This window comes from Sturnira hondurensis, unplaced genomic scaffold (assembly GCF_014824575.4).
Source record: "Sturnira hondurensis isolate 20B ecotype Veracruz unplaced genomic scaffold, ASM1482457v3 Scaffold0001074, whole genome shotgun sequence".
Taxonomy (NCBI): Eukaryota; Metazoa; Chordata; class Mammalia; order Chiroptera; family Phyllostomidae; genus Sturnira; species Sturnira hondurensis.
This window is the reverse complement of record NW_028073705.1, coordinates 3,719,384-3,743,189: the sequence shown is the minus strand read 5'-3', so window position 1 is coordinate 3,743,189 and position 23,806 is coordinate 3,719,384. Positions and strand designations below refer to the sequence as shown.

Below are 23,806 nucleotides of genomic sequence, written 5' to 3'. Positions count from 1 at the left end.
CTCAATGAACTTAGTGAGAACTTCACCAGCATAAAAAAGGGCCAGTCAGAAATGAAGGATACAAACTAGCTGAAATGAAGAATGACTTACAGGGAATCAAGAGTAGAGTAGTAGATGAAGCTGAGAATCAAATCTACGATACGGAATATAAGGTCGCAGAAAACACCCAATCAGAACAGCAAAAAGAAAAAGAATCCAAGAAAATAAAGACAGTGTAAGAAGCCTCTGGGACAACTTCAAGAATTGCAACCTCTCTTCCAACATTTGCATCATGAGGAGGTTGGAAGGAGAAGAGAGAGAACAAGAAATTGAAAACCAATTTGAAAAAACAATGACAGAAAATTTCCCTAAGCAGGTGAAGAACACAGACATACAAGTCCAGGATGTGCAGAGTCTCCCAAAAAACAGATGCACCGTATTTAAAATGCAAAAGTTAAAGACAAAGAGAAAATCTTAAAAGCAGCAGCAGAAAAGGAGTTAGTTACCTAAAAGGGAGCTCCCATAAGACTGTCAACTGTAACTGAAAAATAGAAAATGAAATAAAGAAAAAACAGAACGTGAAAAGATAATCCATACAATTGCAAAAAATATTTGAAAATCACATAACTGATAAAAAATGTGTATTCAAAGTAGATGAGTTTAAAATGGGGGAAAAGATTTAAAATAGACATTTGTCCAAAAGGCCGATAAGGTTGTAAAAAGATTCTCAACATCATTAGTCATTAGGGAAATCAAAACCATGATGAGATACCAGTTCACACCCACCAGGATGGCTAAAATAAAAAAACACAGGCAATAACAAATATTGGTGAGGTTGTAGAGAGACTGGAAACCTCATACCTTGCTGACAGAATTGTAAAATTGTATATGTGCTTTGAAAAATAGCCTGGCAGTTCTTCAAAAGGTTGAACATAGAGTTACCAGGTGACCCAGAAATTCTACTCCTAGGAATCCAACAAGAGAATTCAAAATATGCCCATATAAAAACTTATATATACATAGTTATGGCAGTATTATTCATAATAGCCAAAAGGAGGAAACATCCCAAATGCCCATTAATAGATGAATGGATAAACAAAATGTGGTACATCCATGCAGTAAAATAGTATTCAGTCATAAAAAGAAATGAAGTACTGATACCATGCCACAACATGGATGAGCCTTCAAAACATCACACTAAGTGAAAGAAACCAGACACAAAAGGACATATATTATATAATCCATCTATATAAAAATGTTCAGAATAGGCAAATCTATAGAGACAGTACATCAGTAGTTACCAGTGACTCAGAAGAGAAGAATAAGAAGTGACTACTAGAGGGTAAAGGGTTTCCTTTTGGAGTAATTAAATATTTTTAAATTAGATAGTGGTGATAGTTGTGTAACCCTGTGAATTATTCTAAAAACCATTGAACAGTATACTTTTAAAAGAGTAAAATATGTAGTATGTGAATTATATGTCAATAAAGCTATCATGATGTGAATTGTATGTAAATAAAGCTATTAAAAATAAAAAAAGAAAATGGGAAGAATACTATATCACAGGGTCATTTGTGAGAATCAAGGTGTTATGTGGAGAAGGCTGAAAACTATAAAGGGCCCTACAAAACGTTAGGCAGTTATTTTTGCACTTCACTCAAGACTAGAGCAGGTAGCATTTTCTTGGCATGGAGGCTAATATCTAAAGGACACTATCAATATGCTTCTATCTGTCCCCTCACCTCCCAAGGGTTCTCTGTCTTCCATATGTTACAGCCAGTGGCTTAGTACATATAAGACAAAAATGATTCAAATCTCTGGTAATTAACATAATTAAAGTACTTCATTAGTCTAATTAAAAGGAAACTCATTAAAATGCTGTGTAAAATATCTTCCAGTCTCTCTCTCTGAGAGTTCTTTAATATAATATAGAATAAAATAAAGATAAAATAGTATTCCTAATTTGGTAGTGGTGGTGGTGATGATGAAGGTAGCTACTATGTACTAAGTACTTCACATGATTTATCCCAGTTAATCCCCATCACATTATGCTGTTTTGTTGACACTGGTCAACCAGCTAGAAGAAGCAGTGCTAAAACCTGCACCCAGGCAATCTGAGTCCAAAAGCATAACTCCTACAACAGACTACAAGTACAGATGCTGCAGATAATTATAGTCACAATAAAAGTTTCATCTTACTTAAAAGCTTGGATTTAAAATATATTATGTTTGTCCCTGACATCATGGAGGGGCATATCGATTAAGGAAATTGTTGGCAGACTATGACATGTGAAAAATATACCTTTACTATTCTCTTTTTATCAAAATAAATAAATAAATAAATAAATAATAAAAATATATTATGTTTGAACATTGTATGAGAACTATGGCTGAAAAAATTTGTTTTATTTCTGTTGGCTCCAGTGAAGGTAAGTGTTTCTGAGGAAGCCTAGCTTCTCTTTTGCACAGCACCATCAAAGGTCTTAGTGAAATGGTCTGTTCTCCAGAGTTCCTCAAGATAATTTTTGAAATTCCATTGTAAACTACTGAGGAATTGATTTATTTAAATACAATCCCAGTTTAGGTCTTTCATGCAAGTGGCCTTCTTTAGTCTTTGCCCAGATTTTTCTTTTTTTCAGGAAGGATAAATTACGACTTGGCCCTGAATCTCAAAAAGTAAAATAGTCACTGAAAACAATCTTAGTTTTGTTATTGGAGTGCCTCCTTTAAAAGTTCAGCATATTGGTGGGTTGTGTGTGTATGTCTGGCTAAGTGTGAACAGAATCAATTATGAGGTGAAAAGAAAAATAAGTAGATTTTGGAAGGTATAGTTAATTTTAACCATGTTTAAATTTATAAACATTTACAAACATTTTCCTTACAAACTAGATAACACCACAGTAGTCACTACTAGATTGATAAATGTCTTTTAAATATGCAGATTCTATATATAAGTACTTCAGTAAAATCATAATTAAAGAGGCAATTCCTACTTTTAAAAGATGAACTTTTGACAAGAATCTTATATGTGATATACGACTCATTGAATAAAATAAGGCAGGGCATTCCTGAATAGAAGCAGTTTAGCTATAACAATGCCTCTTCCAGAATGGAAAAATCATGCTAGCTAGCTGATCAGAAGCAATGACAGAAATTAGAATCATTCAAAAAAAATCTAACAACTCTAAGTCAAGTCAGTCTATACCAAAACAAACGACATGTTATATATATTAAAGGAAAGTACTCCCCCACAGAATGAATCTGCCAGATTTTAAAAATCCTGAGTGACAAGTTTATTGGCTTAGTCTAGAACCAAGCTAGTCATTCTCAAATATATTGGAAAAAAAAGAACAGAAAACAGAAAAAAACCAAGTGATTTTGTTTAACTAATATCCACATCATAAAATTTGCCATCATTACCACACATATCCAAAACAATTGATTAACTGACAAGAAATATCAATTTTCAGAATTCAATGTTATTTCAAAGTTGTAGGCAGTTAATCTGGATGCACACAAATCAGTAACTTAGAAAAAATCTCCCAGGTTAATCTTTAGTACCAAATTACTCCTAAATGTACTTAAATTCGAGGCAGGGAAGAGGGTGGGAAGTTACCAGTTACTTGAGCTTCCTAGTAGCTGCTTTCTTAAACATAAAAGGGAGTTTTTCCTAAGTGTTCTTGTGTAGTTTTATGGCCCATACCAAGAAGTGCAATGGGAGAAGTGCACATCGTTCAAAACTGTAAAATACAATAAATCTTTAAACTGTCACCTACAACATCACCTCTTAGGACAAGAAAATTCTCCTTCCTTAACTCCAATCCCCACAACACCCAGGCAACTTCCCTGGGCCTGCCTCGAACCTTTAGGGCTCAGTGTTACATTAGGAGGGAACAGAGGAAACATATTAAGCTCATAAATGCATTACCAGTCACTACATTATATTTCTTTCCAAAAAAGAGAACTGCCCAATATTAAGAATTTTGGCCACTGTGTTAACAAAACACCCTTGCCTGTATACTAACTTACTTAATATTAAGCCTATTAGATTTATGAACATTATTGAAGGCATCACTTGTAAAATTTACACTCTAACAAACCATTAACAATCAGTTTTCTTTTTACTTCACTAAATAAAAGGACATTATTTCATCAATAGGGAATTGATTTCATCATTAGGGAATTCCCTAAATAGTATTGAACATAACCCTGGCTTAAAAAAAAATACCAGTAACACAGTACTACTATCTGTTTATATAATGGCTTGTACTTTATGTGCTATGTGTTAAGTGAAATGGAAAGGAGGCAAAATTTTTAAGAACACATAGCTAAACTGAGATGCATCAAAGACTAACTTTCTATTTCCCCAGCAAGGATGCTCCAAGTAATTGAATACTTTCTGGGAAAACAGAGGTTGCTAGTTTTATCCCCAACAAAGAATTCACTAACACAACAGCATTTTGGGGAAAGATATACAGAATGGATAAATACAAATATTGATTTCCTTCTCTGAGCCTCACTTTTTTCTTCTGTAAAATGAGAATTAGAGTACCTACTTCATAAAACCATTGGGAGAATTTAATAAGAAAACCTTTATAAAGCATATAGCATAATGTGCAGGACAAAATCATCAGTAAACACTAGTTACTAAAATTCATCAATGAATATTTCTAGAGCCCACCTAGTCCATTTCCTACCTCCATGCAATGATCTCATCCATATTCTTTTTTTAAAGTTGTTGATCAGGTACAGGTGTCTCCATTTCACCCCACCATGCCCACCTCCCACCCCACCCATCCCCACCTCCCACCCTCGAACCTATCCCCTTTGGCTTTGTCCATGTATCCATTATACAAGTTCCTTCATGGTCCTTCCCCTGTTATCCCCTCTTATCCCTCTCCCACATCCTCTCTGGTTACTATTCTTTTTAAGATGCTGTCCCAGGGTCTCTGTGTGATGGGTAGGGGACATAAAGGAAGATCCTGCAAAAGTGAGTAATAAAAAGTTCCTGCTACTCCCCTTACCGATTCTTCCTTCATAATAACCATCAGCTTCTTTGCTGCCAATAGTTGGCAGGGAGATGAGCCAGACGAAACACTAGGCAGTAGGTAGGGATGTCTCTACACATAACCTAAAGAGGGTCTCAGGTCCTATGCAAAGCCAGACTTTCCCCAAAGATAATCAGGCTTGTATTGGGGGCTCTATGTCATAACTCCTTTAATGAAGACTTTTCCAGATATACAGAAAAGAAACAAGTGACTTCTGTATGTAATTTTAAAGATGGCCAAACTTTTAATGGACTTGATAAACCTGACCTGCCAAGATTAAAAAAAGAAGAGATAGATTGGTACATATAACCTGGAACTGTATGTACGTAATAGAGAAATCATTATGTCTATGTACAGATTAGTAGCATCATTCCAACTCCCTGTCCTCCAATACACTGGTGCTGAACAAGTTACACATAGAACACTAACCACTCATTCTGTTTACTCTAATTTTGACCCTTGACCTAACAGAATTTTACCATTCCAGCTGAAAAATGGCAGCTTAGTGTGATCTATATTCTTATGTATATTTTCTCAGTCTATAGAATACAACCTCATTCTCAAAATGCAACCAGGTCAAAAATTTCCTCAGCAATTTGAAGGAGTCACCTAAGAAAAGGAAACTCTATATGAGGTTAGTTATTCTTTTATTTTAGAAAGACAATTTAAACCTACAACATAGTAGACACAAAAATAAACACATCTGTGTGCCTACCAACTAGATTTAATAAATGTGATCACTGTCATTTAATGGATGTTACTTATTTACAATTTCAATGACAATGTTTAAAAGTTATTTTGAGGTGGTATGTATATTAAAAATTTTAATATGAATTTTAAAATATACATACTCCATAAATATTTGTTTCTGGTCGTGGAACTATAGTGATATGGCCACACTGTCCATGCACTAAATGAGAATGTGGACAAACAGCTTCCAGAAAAACATATACTGTAGTCAAGAAGGCTGTGGGACATGGCATCACCTCTCATCATTCAAAGGCCTTTTGATATGACAAGGGCCATAACTGAACACAGGTATATACCCACATCATTTTACCAAAAGGAGTAAGAGGGAGAAGAAAAATCTTTAAGAGGACTCAACCAATAAATATATTACAAATGATGTTAAATAGTTTGGGAGATATTAGTGGGTAAGAGGCATTCCCCTTCTTCAAGTAGTTTGGCACTTATCTTTGGAAATTAGTAATGTATATACATAAAAATTTAATATGGCAGATGTGTGACAATGACAGTAAGTGATATGTAACCAACCAGATAAAGTTGTTAATTCCTGAAAAAATGATTTTAGGATAAGTTTCTGTAATAAGTAGGTTTTGTCCCAAGATCTTGAGAGATGATTAGAACTTAAACAGGTAACAGGTATGAATGTGGGCAATCAAACCATGGGGAAACAGTACAGTATTTGGAAAAATTACACAGTAGGCTAGCAAAATTAATGTAGTACAAAAAGAGTATGAAACAGTAACACTATGAAAAGCTTTTAAGCATAAGTTAAGGTGCCTAGGCTGATTATACAGTCAATAGGAATCCATCAAAAATTTTGGAATATTATACTGTTCTTGAACACTTCTTTTTTCTTAAAATATTTTATTTATTTATTTTTAGAGAGAGGGGAAGGGAAGGAGAAAGAGTGAGAGACAAACATCAGTGTGTGGTTGCCTCTCATGTGTCCCCTACTGGCGACCTGGCCCACAACCAAGGCATGTGCCCTGACTGGGAATCAAACAGGCGACCCTTTGGTTCACAGGCCCATGCTCAATCCACTGAGCTACACCAGCCAGGGCCTAGAACACTTCTTAACCTGCTAGATAAACTGGATCTTCCTTAGGATTCAATTCAAATTTAACATCCAGGGTAAATCTTTACCTAAGTTGCAATGCAGTCAAAGCCTCCATTCTCTGTATCCACAGCACTCCGGGCTTACCTCTGTTACACTGAGTAATAATTCTTTTTTTATTATTAAACATATGTTATTGATTATGCTATTACAGTTGTCTCACCCCCCCCATTCCCCTCTGCCCTGCACAGCCCCTCCTATCCACATTCCCCCCCTTTAGTTCATGTCCATGGGTCATACATGTAAGTTCTTTGGCTTCTACATTTCCTATACTATTCTTAACCTCCCCCTGTCTATTTTCTACCTACCATTTATACTACTTATTCTCTGTACCTTTCCCCGCTCTGGCTCCTTCCCACACCTCCGCTGATAACACTCCATGTGATCTCTATTTCTGTGATTCTGTTCCTGTTCTACTTTGTTCACTTAGTTTGGTTTTGTTTTAGGTGTGATTGTTAATAACTGTAAGTTGTCATTTTATTGTTCATATTTTTTATCATCTTTTTCTTAGATAAGTCCCTTTAACATGTCATATAATAAGGGCTTGGTAATGATGAACTCCTTTAACTTGATCTTATCCGGGAAGCACTTTATCTGCCCTCCTATTCTAAATGAAAGCTTTGCTGAATAGAGTAATCTTGGATGTAGACTCTAGCCTTTCAAGACTTGGAATACTTCTTTCCAGCCCCCTTCTTGCCTGCAAGGTCTCTTTTGAGAAATCAGCTGACAGTCTGATGGGAACTCCTTTGTAGGTAACTGTCTTCTTTTCTCTTACTGCTTTTAAGATTCTCTCCTTATTTTTAATCTTGGGTAATGTAATCATGATGTGCCTTGGTGTGTTCCTCCTTGGGTCCAACTTCTCTGGGACTCTCTGAGCTTTCTAGACTTCCTGGAATTTTTTTTTAGATTTTATTTATTTATTTTTAGAGAGGGAGGAAGGGGAAAAGAAAGAGAGAGAGAGAAACATCAATGTGTTATTGCTTTTCACATGCCCCCACTGGGGACCTGGCCCAAAACCCAGGCATGTGCCCTGACTGGGAACCAAACTGCAAACTCTTTGGTTTGCAGGCCTGTACTCAATCCACTGAGCTAAACCAGCCAGGGCCTTCTTGGAATTTTATTTCCTTTGCCAGATTGAAGTTCTCCTTCATTATTTGTTCAAATAAGTTTTCAATTTCTTGCCCTTCCTCTTTTCCTTCTGGTACCCCTACTCATTGTTTTATATTCTTGTTTCTTCATTCTGTTCTGGTTCAATGTTTCTTTCTTCCTTCTGGTCCACATTGTTGATTTAAATCCCAGTTTCCTTCCCTTCACTGTTGGTTCCCTATACATTTTCCTTTATTTCACTTAGCATAGCCTTCATTTTATCATCTAATTTGATATATTAGATAACAAACTAGATATTCAACCAATATTCATATTCATATTCAACCAATTCTGTGAGCATCCTGATTTCCAGGGTTTTGAACTGTGCATCTGATAGGTTGGCTATCTCTTCATTGCTTAGTTGTATTTTTTCTGGAGCTTTGATCTGTTCATTGGGGCCATTTTTTTTTGTCTCATCTATGCCTATAAGGGGGGGGAGCAATAGGTGTTCACCAGAGTGGGACAACCCATGTTGCTGTGTTGTGGCACTGTATGTGGGGGAGGGGTCTGAGAGGGAACAGTGCAGCTTGCTCTGCTGTCTGCCAGTTTTCAGTCACTTCCCCTACTACCCACAATCAAATTGGGCCTTTCTAGTGCTGATTCCTGGGTGGGTGGGCTTGTATATGTTCTAGGACTCTATTGGTCTCTCCAATGAACCTCCTGTGAGGCTGGGAGTTTCTCCCCCTGCCACCTCAACCCCCGCAGGTGTTTTCAATTAGAGGTTTGCGGCTTCATTTCTCTGCACTGAAACTCTAGGTTGTGCACTCTGTCTCACTCCCCAGTTGTTCCTCCTGTTTTATCTGCACAGGAATGTGGGACCACCCAGTCCATAATCTGCCACCTTGCCAGGTTCACCAGCCACAGCTTTGGCCACCCTGGCCCTCCAGCTGCCACCTTGCCACTAGTCTCTCTGCCTGGCTGCCTGTCTCTGCCCCTCCTATCAGTCTGGTTGAATGTTTTTTTTCTTTAACCCCTTGGTTGTTGGACTTCCATACAGTTAGATTTTCTGTCAGTTCTGGTTGTTTTTTGTTTTTAAATTTGTTGTTGTCCTTCTTCTGGTTGTGGGAGGAGGCACAGTGTGTCTAGCTATGCCTCCATCTTGGCCACTGAGTAGTGATTCTTAAACACCACATGGGAATTACTGGGAGAGATTCTCCAAGATGATGGCCTAGGTCACAGCTTGCAAACACAATGCCCACAGGCTGAATCTGGCCCTCCACCTTGTTTATCCAGCCCGGCACCTTGTTTCTACCTGGCAGCAGTGCCAAGTTCCTTGCCCCTAGGTTAAGGAGTAGTTACACGTATACAGTGCTAAAATTACATTTGGCCCTTTGAAGGCAACTGTGAGGCTGATGTGGCCTCGGGTGAAAATGAGTTTGACACCCCTGGCCTAGGTAAACATGCCTCACCTCCTCACACAACCACCTCAAAATTACAACTAAACTACAGAAGAACCAACACATAGAACCATCAAAAACTGAGCTGAATAGAAGTCCTACAGCTATAGAATTAAAGAAGAAACCACATCCACCCTGACTTGTAGGAGGAGCAAAGATGCGGAGATGTGGACCAGACTGGTCCCATACCCATGTGTGGTAGATAAAAATCAGGAGGGGTATCTCCAGAGTGAGGAGCCCCAGGCCCACAGCAAGCCCTCTACCAGGTTTCCAGTGCCAGGAAGGTAAGTCCCCACAACTTCTGGACATAAAAACCAGTGGAGACTGAGTCCATGAAATAAACTGATGGATTCCCAAGCAGTTCCTCTTAAAGGGCCCTCACACAGATTTACTCAGACTCACTCTCCCTGAGCTCAAGCACTGAGGAGACAGCTTGAAAGGCATCAGTGACATACAAGGAGGAACTGAAGTGTCTGGCACCAGGGCTAGAGCTAGAGGATCACTTTCTCCCAGAAAGAACTGCTGGCAGAGGCCATGGTTCCTATTGTGAGCACCCCCTGCACAAAGTCACAGAGCAGTGGGCACCATATCTGAGCCTCCATCAACCTGGATCCCGCTGTCCCTCCCATCCATGATTCCCTGAGGCTCCAACCCACCCAACTTACAGGCCCACCCGAGCACTTAACAGTGGCTTTTCCATATGAATGGCTTCTCTTGGCTCAAGCTTCAGATCTTCCTAAACTCTCAAAGGAGCAGCAGCTAGCCTCTGTGAGCCACTGTACCTCTTGCTAAGGCCTGTACCTCCCAGGCCTGGCACTAGCAGCACCTGGACATGCTTGGGCACCTCCAAGCCAAGCACAAGTAGCAGATCTACAAATCATTTTATAGCTTATGTCAGGTGGTCTCAGATAGTACATAGAGGGGAGCTGACCTTGGTCTGCATCTTCTGAGAAACCCAAGAGCTAGAGACCGTGTTCGAGGACTACCACCCAAACATCTCCACAACTGACATACTCAAGGGATGGACTCACAGTCAGCAGAGCCCTGATGAAGTAAGTCCTGATCTGTGGAGTGGGCACTGGCCTCCATGGAGGGCAGATGTTGCTAGTTAAGGGTCATAGCCAGTCCTTGCAGCTGACTGGCCTGGGTAAATCCCTTCCATTGACCTGCCAACAGTAACCAAGCTTCAACTACAAGAGGAAGGTGTATTCAGCCCACATAGAAGGCAGACCTTTAGTACCCAGACTGGGTAATAGAGGAAGCTGTGTCACTGGACCCTACACGACACTTACTACATTAGGCCACACTACCAAGATATGGAGTCAAAGCAGCTTTACCTAATACATAGAAACACACACAAGAAGGATACCAAAATGAGGAGACAAAGAAACATGGCCCTAATGAAAGAACAGATCAAATCTCCAGAAAAAGAGCTAAATGAAATGGAGATAAGCAATCTACCAGATGCATAGTTCAAAACAGTTATTATAAGGATGCTCAAGGAACTTAGTGAGGACCTTAGCAGCATAAAAAAGACCCAGCGAGAAACAAAATATACACTAATTGAAATAAAGAACAATTTACAGGGAAAAAACAGTAGAATGGTTGAAGAGAATCAAATCAATGACTTGGAACATAAGGAAGCAAAAATAACCAACTAGAACAGCAAGAAGAAAAGAATCCAAAAAAAAAAATGAGGTTAGTGTAAGGAGCCTCTGGGACAATTTTAAGCATACCAACATTTGCATCATAGATGTGCTGCAAACAGAAGAGAAAGAACAAGAAATTGGAAATCTATTTGGAAAAAGTAAATGAAAGAAAACTTCCCTAATCTGGTGATAAAAATAAATGTGGAAGTCCAGGAAGCACAGAGAGTTCCAAAAAAGATGGATGCAAAGAAGCACACATCAAGACACATCATAATTAAAATGGCAAAGGTTAAAGATAAAAGGAGAATCTTAAAAGCAGTAAGAGAAAAGCAGTTAGTTATCTACAAAGGAGTTCCAATAAGACTGCAGGCAGATTTCTCAAAAGAAAATTTGCAGGCTAGAAGGGATTGGCAAGAAATATTCAAAGTCATGAAAAGGAAGGACTCACAACCAAGATTGCTCTACCTGGAAAAGCTATCATTTAGAATCAAAGGGAAAAAAACTAAAGGGGAGGATTAGGGGAGGGGTTGTGCAAGGTGGAGGGGAATGAAGGGGGGAAATGGGACAACTATAATGGCATAATCAATAAAACATATTTTTTAAAAAAGAAAAGAAAAAAAAGAGCTTCCCAGGCAAAAAAAAAAGCTAAAGGAGTTTGTCATCACCAAACCAGTGTTATATGGATTGTTAAAGGGACATATTTAAGAAAAAGATCAAAACTATGAACAGTAAAATGGCAATCAATGCATATCCATCAACTGAATCTAAAAAACACCCCAAGAAACTAAGCAAACAAGTGGAAGAGAAACAAACACTTAGTTACAAAGAATGTTTTAATGGTTGCCAAAGGGGAGGCAGGTGTGGGGCAATGGGTGAAAAGGTGAAGTGATTAAGAAGTACAAATTGTTGGTACAAAATAGTCATGGGGATGTAAAGTACAGTATAAGAAAGAGAGTTGCCAAAGGACTCATATGGCTGACACAAGGACATGAACAATGTTGTGGGGGTTGCCTGAGGGAGTGGTGGGTGCTGGTGGAGTGTCAAAGGCGGAAAAAATGGGACAACTGTAATAGCATAATTGATGCAATATAATTTTTTAAAAAAGAATTACCAGGCAGCTTGTTAAAAAAAAACAAACAAAAAAAAACAAGGCACTGTTTAAAACCCTTTTGCCCCTGGGAATCAGTGGTCAGAACAAGCCAATTTACACCTTAAGAAAGAATGTCATAAAACCTTCTTATATTACTAGATTCTCTAAAAATACTTGTTTCACTTTCCCAAACATGCCATTAAGGTTTTCACTAGTGAGGTAAGTCTGTTAAACATCAATATGATTTACTAAGTTCTACTTAGAACTAACAACTGGAAAAAAAACCATGATACAGTGATATATCAAAGTTATAAAAAGCATTAAACAACAAGTTGTTTTTCATTAAATTAAATTCTGGGATATTTGAGATATAGTCACATTTCCTTCTCTCTAGAACTCTTATCCACGGCCTTCAGCTTCCTTCTTATTCTCATACACTCACCAGGCAAATACACCTGTTTAATAAGGTCAAACTGAGGAACCTTCAAGTAAGAGTTCACTGCAATTCAATACTGACATTGTTTCTCTCCCACAGAAGTACGTTCCTCATTCTCAGGTACAAATATTCCCAGTCTGTAACAGACAGCAAAAAACAGACTTTGAAGTGGTTTGCTAACACCAACAATGTGGATATTTCCTTTTTAAATTCCCACCCCACAAATCCTGCCCAAAGCATTTCTTCCAAGCAATTTTGAAAAGAGTATGAATTGACATAAAGGAAAATCACCAAGATGGTAGCACCCAGACATTAATGGTGTCAGTTTCCTTAGACAATTACAGTTATAACCACAGACCATAACTGAAAACAGGAAATATATTCTAATCTGGTACATTCAAACAATGATTGTATAAAGAACCAACCAATCAAACTAATATAGGACTATAGAGTGATACTTATGAAAGCAGTGTGATACTGGCACAATACAAAAACAATGAAAGGAAATAGAATACACTAGCAAGTTCAAAACTGAAGTCTATACATATGATAATTTAGTATACAATAAAGGTGGCAGTATTACTGTAAAAAGCACAGAACATTCAGTAGCAGGGGAAGGGCCAGAATCCTCATTTGTGGGAGAAGAGAATCATCAGATCCTTATATATCATACTTTGTACAAGTAGATTTCATCTGAACTATATGTTTAAGGAATTAAACATATAAAACATGCTAGAAGAAAATATAAAGGGAATATTTAATAATTTTAGGTAAGAAAAGCTTAGTAAACACCAAAAAGGTAAAATCCGATAAGAACAAAAGATCAGTCACAAAAAGAGAGTTAACCATTAACTGCACAATGAATTAGAAGACAATGATGCTGATATAATGGTCATAATATATTTTTTAAAAGCTACCGGGCAAAAGGATATTAATAAGTAATTTGAAGGAAATTCAAATGAAAAATTTATAATTAACAATTCAACAACCTCACTGCTAATAGTCAAGGAAAGGCCAATTAAAACAGTGATATGTAATTTTCATCAGAAAAGACCAAAAAGAAAAAATAAAATTTCTATTAGTGATGGATTAGGAAATAGAGTAATGGTGGTAGTAGAAACTGATACAGCCTTTTTGAAGAATCACTTGATACTATGTTTATGTTTTTAGCAAACTCAGTAAATTACTTTTAGAAATCTTACAGAAATAATCACACAAGTGTACAAAAATATAGTATTATACATAATTACACACACACACTGACAGCGCAAGGTAAATATTAGCTATGTACCAAACACGGTTCTAAGAGCTTTATATACATCAACTAATTTAATCCTCACAACAACCCTGTAATATGAAATCTGTTATTATCATCCTCATTTTGTAGGTAAGGAAACCAAGGACCAAAGAGGATAAGAAGCTTGCTCAAGGTCACAGAGGTGAGACAGGATTCAAATCCAGGTTCCAACTCCAATATCTGAGCTCTTAATCATGCCCAGACTAGAATGTTTATTTCAGTATTGTTTATAATAGCAAAATACTGTGAGACAGTAAAATATAAAATGATCCAGCCATCAGGTGAAAAAAATGATAACATTAAGTATAAACAAACAAGTCACAAAAAACAGTTTGGCAAACTTTCATTTATACCTTAAAAACAACCTCTGGGTTGTTTTTGTATGTATGTATATCATTCTTTTGTTTAGGCCTTTGTCTAAAAAAAATTAAACATCAAAGAGCCAATACTAGTTTCTTTGGGGAAAAAATAGAATTAAGGAGTGAGAAGGAAGAGAGACTTTCACTATTTATTTTACATAATATCATATGAAGTTAGTCCAGAAAAAGTCTAGCCATTGTTAATATAAGAACAGTTTGTGTGACATCCAATGTAACCTAGCAGCCAAGGTGAGTGGACTGGGATGGGCATGCATGAACAATGATGACTTCACTGTACTAGATAGTGGGGGCAGTAGATAGATGTTGAATGAGCATGTGTACAGTGTGGCCATGGCACTCAATATGACAGAGTGAGTAGAGCAACAAATCAGCATCAAATTTTGTGTTAAGCCTGTACATTCTTCCATGGAAACTATTCGATGACTCTTTTTGGCAAAACATCAAATCACCCAGATAACTCAGCCTCCTTACAGCCCAGATTTGGCACTCTGCAACTTCTGGCTTTTCCCAAAACTAAAATCACCTTTGAAAGGGAAGAGATTTCAAACTGTAGATGAGATTCAGAAAAATATGATGGGGTAGCTAATGGTGACTGGGAAAACTGGGTGAGGCCTCAGGACGCCTACTCTGAAGGGGACTGAGGTGTCATTGTTGTATATACAATGTTTCTTACAACCTGTATCTTCTGCAATAAATGTCTCTATTTTTCATGTTACATGGCTGGATACCTTCTGGATAGACCTCATATAAGATGACTTCTATTATAATTGGCATGGCATTATTTCTAATTAAAAACAAATTTAACAAGCAAACAAACAAGGAAGTAGAAGCACAGGTTAGATAAGGTGCTAATAATAATAAGACTGACACTACGGGACCTTACCTCCATATGAATCAGTTTAAGTTTGCTATGCCATAGACTGCAGAACTCTAAACCTGGCCAATTGCCCCAAACATTTTGATGCTGATTATAATACAGTAAGATTGTCATATATAGTTGCAAGAGTGTTCAACATCATTAATGAGAGTCAAACTTCTTGGATTCAAATGCAGACCCACTACTTACTAGCTATATGGGTTTCAAGCAAGTCACTTAACCTCTTTATGTCTCAACTTCCTCATTGTAACATATGGATAATAACATTTGCCTCATATATTTAATATGTATAAAGTCCTTATAATAATACCTGCACAAAGCTAATATATATTCCTGTTAGATAGAAATAAATAACTTAAAAATACACATATGTGCACATTTTCATGTTAAGCTAAGAGCACTCTCTCTCTCCAAGCACATTAGTAACCTCTCCAAGATAAACTAAATGCATCATACATATAGTGAGGGTAAGTATTATTTTACAAAACTTTTTAAAGGCTATATGGACACATGTATAAAAACTGCACCATAATGTGAAATGTATTCCTCATGGTCAAGAGTGTGTCAAAGCCCCTGCACTGGAACATACCAGTGAGTGGCTTACAGCTTTGTCCTCTGCAGCCACATCCCGAGAACAAACCTCACCACATCAAGCCTGGGATCTTTCGTCTAAAAGGGCTTCACAGTAAACACAGTTTTCAAACCTTAACATATACAGAAACATCCTGCTTTAAAACAAAATTCAAAATACTTTCTCCTCCCTAAAATATCTCTTCTCTAGATTAAATCCATATAACTATTAATATATTTTTAACTGGGACCAAGCAATCCTCTCCCTCAAACTTTTTGCATCCATACCCAAACCTCATCTTGATTTTAAGGCACCTTAATCCAAATTCTGATCTTCTGCAGGTTTATTTATCATTTTTTAAAAAGTTCTGTAACTTCAATGGATGATACAAATAGCTAAGAAATTATAATGCCAAAAGTTAAGAATCAATTTTACTACCTGCACTAACTGTTTCTAGAATAAAAGCATAACACATTATAATTGATCTACTAAAGATAGATATTTGAAATTAGGTTTCTTTCAGTATATAAATCGACTATACTAGGTGTATTTTAAACCTACTGGTCCTCAAAATATTTTTCCCAGTACACTATGTCTAACACACTATTTCTCTTACATCATGTCCCATGTAATGTCTTTTAAATGAAGTAAATTACAAAGTCCAAAACACCTCTCACCCACCCCTGCCCAAAAGAGGGGGGTACAAAGCGGGGTACAGTTAACTGAGACCCTTTTCTTAATATCTCTTGGACCCTTTTTACATTCCAGAAACAGTAATTTGTACATCTTAATTCAATAAAGTATAAATTCAATAAAGCCAATTTAGAAATTCTTCAGTTCAATCCCCTCATTAAAAAGATGGTAAAATCCAGATCTAAAGAAATAAAGTAATTTCCTCAGAGACACATGCTTTGGACTGAAATGATATATGATTACAGAACTGCTAACATCTTTTCATTAGCTTGAAAAAATAGCCTAGGATTACAAATATTAATTAATTACATACATTACTGTGTAACTGCAAGCAACGATTCCAACCCATTGCAAACTATTAAAAAATGCACACATCTGTTAGTATGTCTTCTAAAACTTTTCAAATAATTTCTTAAGGTATGTAAGTCTCATTTTACAGAAAAACGAGCCTAACTCTAAAAGTATTACTTCCTTATTACAACATCACAGCTAAGGTAATATTCTGCAACAAATTAGCAAGTATTTAAAACATAAGATACAATTACCTACAAAATTTTATTATCTAAATTTTTACATTAAAGTTTCTCCTACTGCCTTTTAAAGTAAATTCTGATCCAAATGGAGAAATCATAATACATTTGTTAAAATCCAATTTTTTATAGGTCTCATACCTGTTGTTCATCCTCCATGATGTTACTGGCAAATTCAAATACTAGGTCGTTCTGTTGGACAACAGCAGCCATAATAAAGCATTCCTCTTAGATCCACATGAGAAAAATTCCAAGCAGGTTCAAGTATCAGGCAGCAGAATCCAGTGACAATTTGCGTTAAAAACAAAACAAAATAACCCAGCTAAGTCTGTGAAGTTATTGTATACCCAGGTTTTCTTTAGGGAAGGTACTTCAGATTTTCTTGGTTTCTTTAGGAAAGGTCTTCAAATTTTCTGGTACTATATTCAAATTTTTCTGACAATTTTCTTCTCTAGAACTTCTTTGCCTGAAAAAAAACAAAAGCTCAAGTTAGTTATGAAAAAGCAATCATACCCACTTAGAATATAACAACTGATATGGAGGGCAGTGTCTCGAAAGTATTTTTGTTAATGTTTTTGAACAAAATCAAGAAAACTAATGAACACAGGCCTTTAAAAAAAAGTTAAATACATATTTTCTTTGAACATTTCATTCCTGCTGAGATAAAAATCACCTCTCATTACTGAAAATGAAGCTAGTCTCCCTTCCCTCCAGTTAAACTACTGTTAAAATACCAAATATTTAAAAATGTACATCTAATCACCCAGCAATAACTAGGTTTGTAATTACAGTAAATGACATATGTTCTTCTTTCCACTAACTCAGTAAACCACATACATAGGAAATGCTACACTCTGAGTCATTTCATAGTGTATATCTTACTATAACAGAAATATTCAGACAGTATCCCTAATTAGCCCTAATATATAAGAATTTAAAAATGTGTCTAATACATTTAAAGTTTAGTACTATTGTATGAGCTTTTAAAAATAAGCAGGAATTAAAGTCCACTCTTTCTGTTCTTTAAAAAGGTTTCTGATAAGTAGAATGCTTTACCATGCTTAAGCCTGTCTTCAGTGGCTTCTTTTTTAATGCACTGAAATCTATCCTTATCTCTAGCACAGGCTTGCAAGCAACAGGAAGGAAACAGCACTTGACCACGTCATGGCAAATTAGAACATGCAAAGAACTGCACTTTACAATGGTAGAAAAACAGAAGCGCAACTCAAGAGTGAAAACAATTTCACAGTGGAGGGAGAAATGCTTAAAAAGTACCTTCCAAAGATGCTTGCCTATTTTTTAAAAAATTACCACTGCGATCAAAAAAGGAAAATTTTAATTTAGAAGTTTATCTTAATTTTATTAAATGTTGTATCATATGGTTATGGCTATAAATGAGAATGAAAAGACAAAGATATAAAAATATATCACATTAAGTAATATCTAGTTTTTTGAAACAACATTTACAATTTAATTTTAAAGAGACAAGTTCAGGAATGAAGCTGAGCTGGTAAATGAGTTTCCCTGAAAACTTAAATCTAGCTAGCATGTGCTAGCCAAATCATATATGAGTTTCCTAATTTCAGTAAAGCCAGTTCCCTATACATATTCCTGTATGCTAGGGGTAATCATGGATTATACCTTGATTTCCCTAACTAAATATTGAAATAATATAAGGGTTAATAATCCAATTCAGGTGATATTTCTACTGACTAAATTCTAACCCAGCAGTTTCCACACTCACCTACTCCACCCCTTTTAATGAGTTAACTGTAACATTGGGTATTTTTAGAACATTCAGGTAGTTTTTGAGCAATGCACCGTATCTAAAGGGAAAAATAAAATGCTTTGACCTGAATTGATCACAGAGATATAAACATAAGACATACACTGACCTTAGACAAATGTTACTTATAATCTTTCCTTTACTCACCCAACCCAATTCTTCTATATGGCTTGCTTCCTTATGGGCCTACACAAACCACAGTTATTTCTTGCCTCCCTTCTCAACTTGTTATTCCCATTCCAGGAATACTGGTTCTAATTCTCAGCACCCATTCGTATCTTTTCCATTCTTCAATGCACAAGTGAAGTACCATTTCTTTCACAAAGGTTCCTAACCCCCATGCATTGACCTATATGGACCTTCAAAAATACAGCCCTTACTGCCCATGCCTCGAAGTTAACACTACTTGTACATTGTCTCATATTTGAAAATTGTCCCCTAATTCAATTGAATAAATGTTTGAGTTTCTATTATTTGCAAAGCAATATGCCAGGTATCAGGATAATTAGAGCAAAACCCTTTTGGACTTTCTGGGTAAGTAACCAATGCCTAAAAATTTCTTCTGAATTGTACACCTGAAACTCATATAACTTTATTAAACAATGTCATGCTAATAAATTTAATTTTAAAATAACAAATAAAAATACATAAAAGTTCTTCTGTACCTATCAAAACTGTGTTGCCCATAGTAATAATAAAATAATTATATTAATGATATATTGTTTTAAAAATCTATCATTAGATATCTAAGCTATTTTTACACATATTCTTTATAAACAATGACTGTAGTACTTTTGATAATGAGGAAACCATTATTCTAATACAAAAGTTTTCCTGTAAAAAGCTAAATTTCAAATACACTCAAAAATCCATTTGTTCGCAAACACAAAGTGACACTGTACTAATGATGAATGTGAACACATCTATGTAAAGTTAAGTTTCACTTTCTTTTCCACTACAATTACGTACTTTTTCTTAGCAGCAATTATACACTGCTACTGTGCTTTAATGATTTTTTCAAATCTCAAAAATAAGAACAAGTAATCAACATACACCTTACAATGAAGAGCAATAATCCAAAACTAAAATGACTACCCATTTTTACTAAGCCATTTGTTAGGATAGAAACACCTCTACTCTGGTACGTAGCTTTTGTTCATTTCTATGTAGATGTTCATAAACTGAAAATGTATCAGTAAAGAAAAGCTCTTGAACTCTTTTATTGGATTTAATTAGCCCTTTGACACTGTCTTTTTGTACCCTTTCTCCTTTTTGCTCTTCCTCTTCTCTGAATCAATATATAACCTATGGCACCAAAGGTGGTTCTTGGGGAGAAATTTTCTCATTCCCGATCTATCCAGTGTTATCACCTTTACATATCAGAGGTATTTAAATAACAAAGCCCCTGTGTTTTAGATGAGCGTTAACATCTAGATTAATGATTCAAATTATTATGAGTAAACCAAGTCTCTGTGCCCAAGGTTTCCAAGTCCAAAAGCACAAAAGAACTACAACTAGAATCCTCATCCTCTAAATTAGGACTCTGTGTATGACTACAGTATATAGCCTTGCCACTAAATATACCCAGTATTTATATTTAGAAGTTTGGAACATAGATTTCTAAGTAAATATTACACTAAATGGGGGAAAAAACAAATCTCCATATCTAATTCAGCTTGATCTCCAAATCTACTCACTATGCTATAAGATAAATCTATCTCAGTGTCCCTCAAATTCAATGTGTCTAAAACATGTCCAAAACTGAACTTATCATTTTATTCCTCAACGTTGCTCTTGTATGGATAAATGTGGGTATTCAGACTAAGGAGAAAAAAAGGCCTCTGCTTTATTCTAACAAATTATAAGGTCTTCAGTGTATTTAAAATTTGTTTAAATTTATTATTAGCTATATATTATTATTTGGGAACACTCTTCTGTGTTGTTTTCCAACATTTTATTTTCGAAGTGTCAGTCTTTAAAAAGTAGGAAAAATAAGTGAAAATTGTTCATTCAACACTAAGACATAAACAGTTAACTTAATTTGCACAGTTTGAGAGTTCATCTCGTTGGGCATCTCTCAAATAATAAAAACTTCCCTACCAAGTTCGCATGTCTTTTAACTGGTCCGGACCAAATTCTTATTTTTCAAGGAGACATTCCAGAGGAATGCCTCAGCAATAAGATTCCTAGCTTCTTATCACACAAATAAGCTCCAGACTTAAGGTAAAATGGTAAAGCAAGCAAAACAAGAGCACATGCTCTGGAGTCAGACCACTTGAGTTTGAATATTCTGCATTATGACCTTGGACAATTAACAGTTTCAATCTCCTCTTTCTGCAAAATAGGTGTGATCCACAGTTTCCTCATTTTATATAAAATGGGTATAATGAATAAGACAAAAATCTAGAGTTGTTACGAAGATGAGATACAAAAAGCATATGCAGAATGCTTGGCATATAAATGTTACTCAATTACAAATTAGCTTCCTTATAGTCTAAGTATAGTGCAAGAGATATGTAACTGGTGAACGCCAGGTAACTGATTATTCCTGAAGTCTCACTTCCACACTCCCCGGGAGTTTCCTTTACTATAGTTATTTGCCAGAATCCAACAGAGAACACCAGAGCCCATTACTAACGTAAGCATACTTCTATTCCAGTGCCTAGCGATTTAACAACTCTGATAAATCCAGGTGCTTTGGGGCTAGGACCTCACCCTGTCTGGCAAGCTTCCCTGTAACAGAGTTCCATTGTGCCTCTGTTCCAAATAAAGTGAATGTACTGATTGTAAACACAAAACCCTGAGCACGCCACACTGGCTACTACAACCAATTAAAATGGTTAATTTGTGTTTATTACAAAAGATTTCAGGTATTATAAAATCAAAATCAGTTTTTAATATTTCTAATGCTTGCTCATTAGAGATGAGCAATCCCTGATTAAATGCAATTTAGGTTTTCTTAAAAGGGTTTTAAACACAGGGTCTAAAAGCCTATTACTTCATAACTGTATTTGAAAAATCACTGCTACCCTTTGGAAGCTACTAAGCCACCAACTTATGATACTCAATAGAAAATTTGATAAATAAAAAGGACCAATCAAACAGACAAAAAAACAAAAGGGCTTAAGACAAGACAATTCTGGCCCAGAGAAGGTAAAAGTCACCAGCTTAGAACAACAGGGGAGTATTCAGACAGTGTTTGGGTGTGTGTATAAATGAATTTACATATGTATATATTTATAGGGTTGGTAGTATCTAGAGAACTAGAATTCTGTAGTAACCCCAGATGCCAAGTACCTTCTCAACATATCAACATACCTATTTTAAGAAAAGTAAGTATATTTGGAAAAAAGATTACATTTAAAGAAATACAACAGAAATTAAAGACAATAGAATTAGAAACTGAGAGAAAGAAGCTATTTAAATGAGAAGAAAGCAATAAACCCACAAACTGTAATGACTGGAATTCATTTTTTTAAAGATTTTTATTCATTTATTTTAGAGAGATGGGGAAGGGAGGGAGAAAGAGAGGGAGTGGAACATCAGTGTATGGTTGCCTCTAGCACATCCCATGCTGGGGACCTGGCCTGCAACCCAGGCATGTGCCCTGACTGGGAATCAAACCGTCAATGCTTTGGTTCTCAGGCCTACACTCAATCCACTGAGCTACACCAACCAGAGCTGGAATTCTTATATAATAGACCATAGTTAGGCCTTTTCGTTTGTTTTCTAAAATACTAGAATGCTTCATATTAGCTCCTAGCAGAAATGAAAATAGTAAGTCAGTGGTATCAAAATAAAATTCTGTACAATCTTCCAAGAGACTGCCTATTCTAAAATTGTAAATTCACACAATTTTAGATCTGAAAAAGATCAAAGAATTACCTACAACAATGCATCCACTGAAGAGCTGATTAATTTGGGCTGGAGCACTCTTGTTTTGTCTGAGGTCATACAGACAGCTGATGGTAACAAAAGCTAGAGAGAACCCAGCATCTACATTAATAGAACTTTGTTAGTATTTTCCTTTAGCAGAATATCTGGAAAAATAAGAAATCTTACACAAATATTTACAGCAATGGTCTGTACACTAATTTATGTAACCTCTTGATGGCTGTTAAATCATTTTCAATCATCTCTTTACCTGGAACAACAGAAGCAAGAGTTTGTAGATTTTTCTATTATTGCCTTATATCTTAAAGTTTTACTATTATTGTTCTTTTCCAAGCACTAGCATACCATACCATCTTGCTTTACCTTCACTATGCCTAAAAAGTGAAAAGGACATTACTAAGCCTTTTTAAAAAGCTACCACAACTTAACTCATTATAATACTTTAAATTTTTAGTTACACTTTTCTTGCTAGCCCTGGAAATAGAGTACTACTATGACTTACATTAAAAAATTTGTGTATGTGGAAAAAATAACCACACTAAAATGTATTTATAGTACATAATCAGATTTCAGGTTCCCCAAACAAGAGTAGTTTCTCAGTTCCTACTAATAAGAAAACAGACAAACAAATAAAGACACAAGTTGGTAAATAAATCTCAAAATATAGCCCTCTCTAAATCATCTACTCCATACACAAAATAGAATGGAAAAAATACAAGTTAATGACTGTCACAAGAGAAACAATCTTAACTTAATTCAAAAAGACAATGTTTCTATATTCCAACCTTTAAATTAATTTTTTTAATATTCTAGTAATTTAAGAAAAATTTTTAAAAGTTTTAAAATATGTTCTTAGAATCCATACAAATACCATATATATTATTGCCACCAATATCTTTTAAGTAGTTATTCTGCTTTAAGCATCTTTCATTGTAAGGGGGGCACAAGGATGACAAGGGAAAGTGAAGTATCTAGAACTTTTTCAAAAGCAGTGTGAATGAAGCACAAACTGGTGTTTGTGTTTTTTTAATAGGAAGTCTCAGAGTCAGGCTTCTGGTGACATATGTAAAACTGAAGCAGGCCTTGGAAACCTGACAATAAGCTTGCCTTAGCTTCAACCATGTTAGAAACCCTCCCCCCCACCCAAAAAAAAAACTCACAAAATTAATAGG

At 35.9% G+C, this 23,806-nt stretch overlaps 1 protein-coding gene across 5 annotated transcripts in view; it reads right to left on the bottom strand.

The window, feature by feature from the left end:
* ELF1 (E74 like ETS transcription factor 1) overlaps positions 1-23,806 on the bottom strand; it is a 138,022-nt gene that overhangs the window by 42,265 nt on the left and 71,951 nt on the right. For 4 of the 5 annotated variants that reach the window (XM_037060436.1, XM_037060445.1, XM_037060455.1 and 1 more), the window contains exon 2: positions 17,096-17,420. In XM_037060436.1, the coding sequence (XP_036916331.1) occupies positions 17,096-17,167 (72 nt within the window). In that variant the 5' untranslated portion in view covers positions 17,168-17,420. Of the gene's footprint in view, positions 1-17,095; positions 17,421-18,010; positions 18,096-23,806 lie in introns of those variants that run through there. The other variant, XM_037060422.1, reaches the window with a different exon arrangement.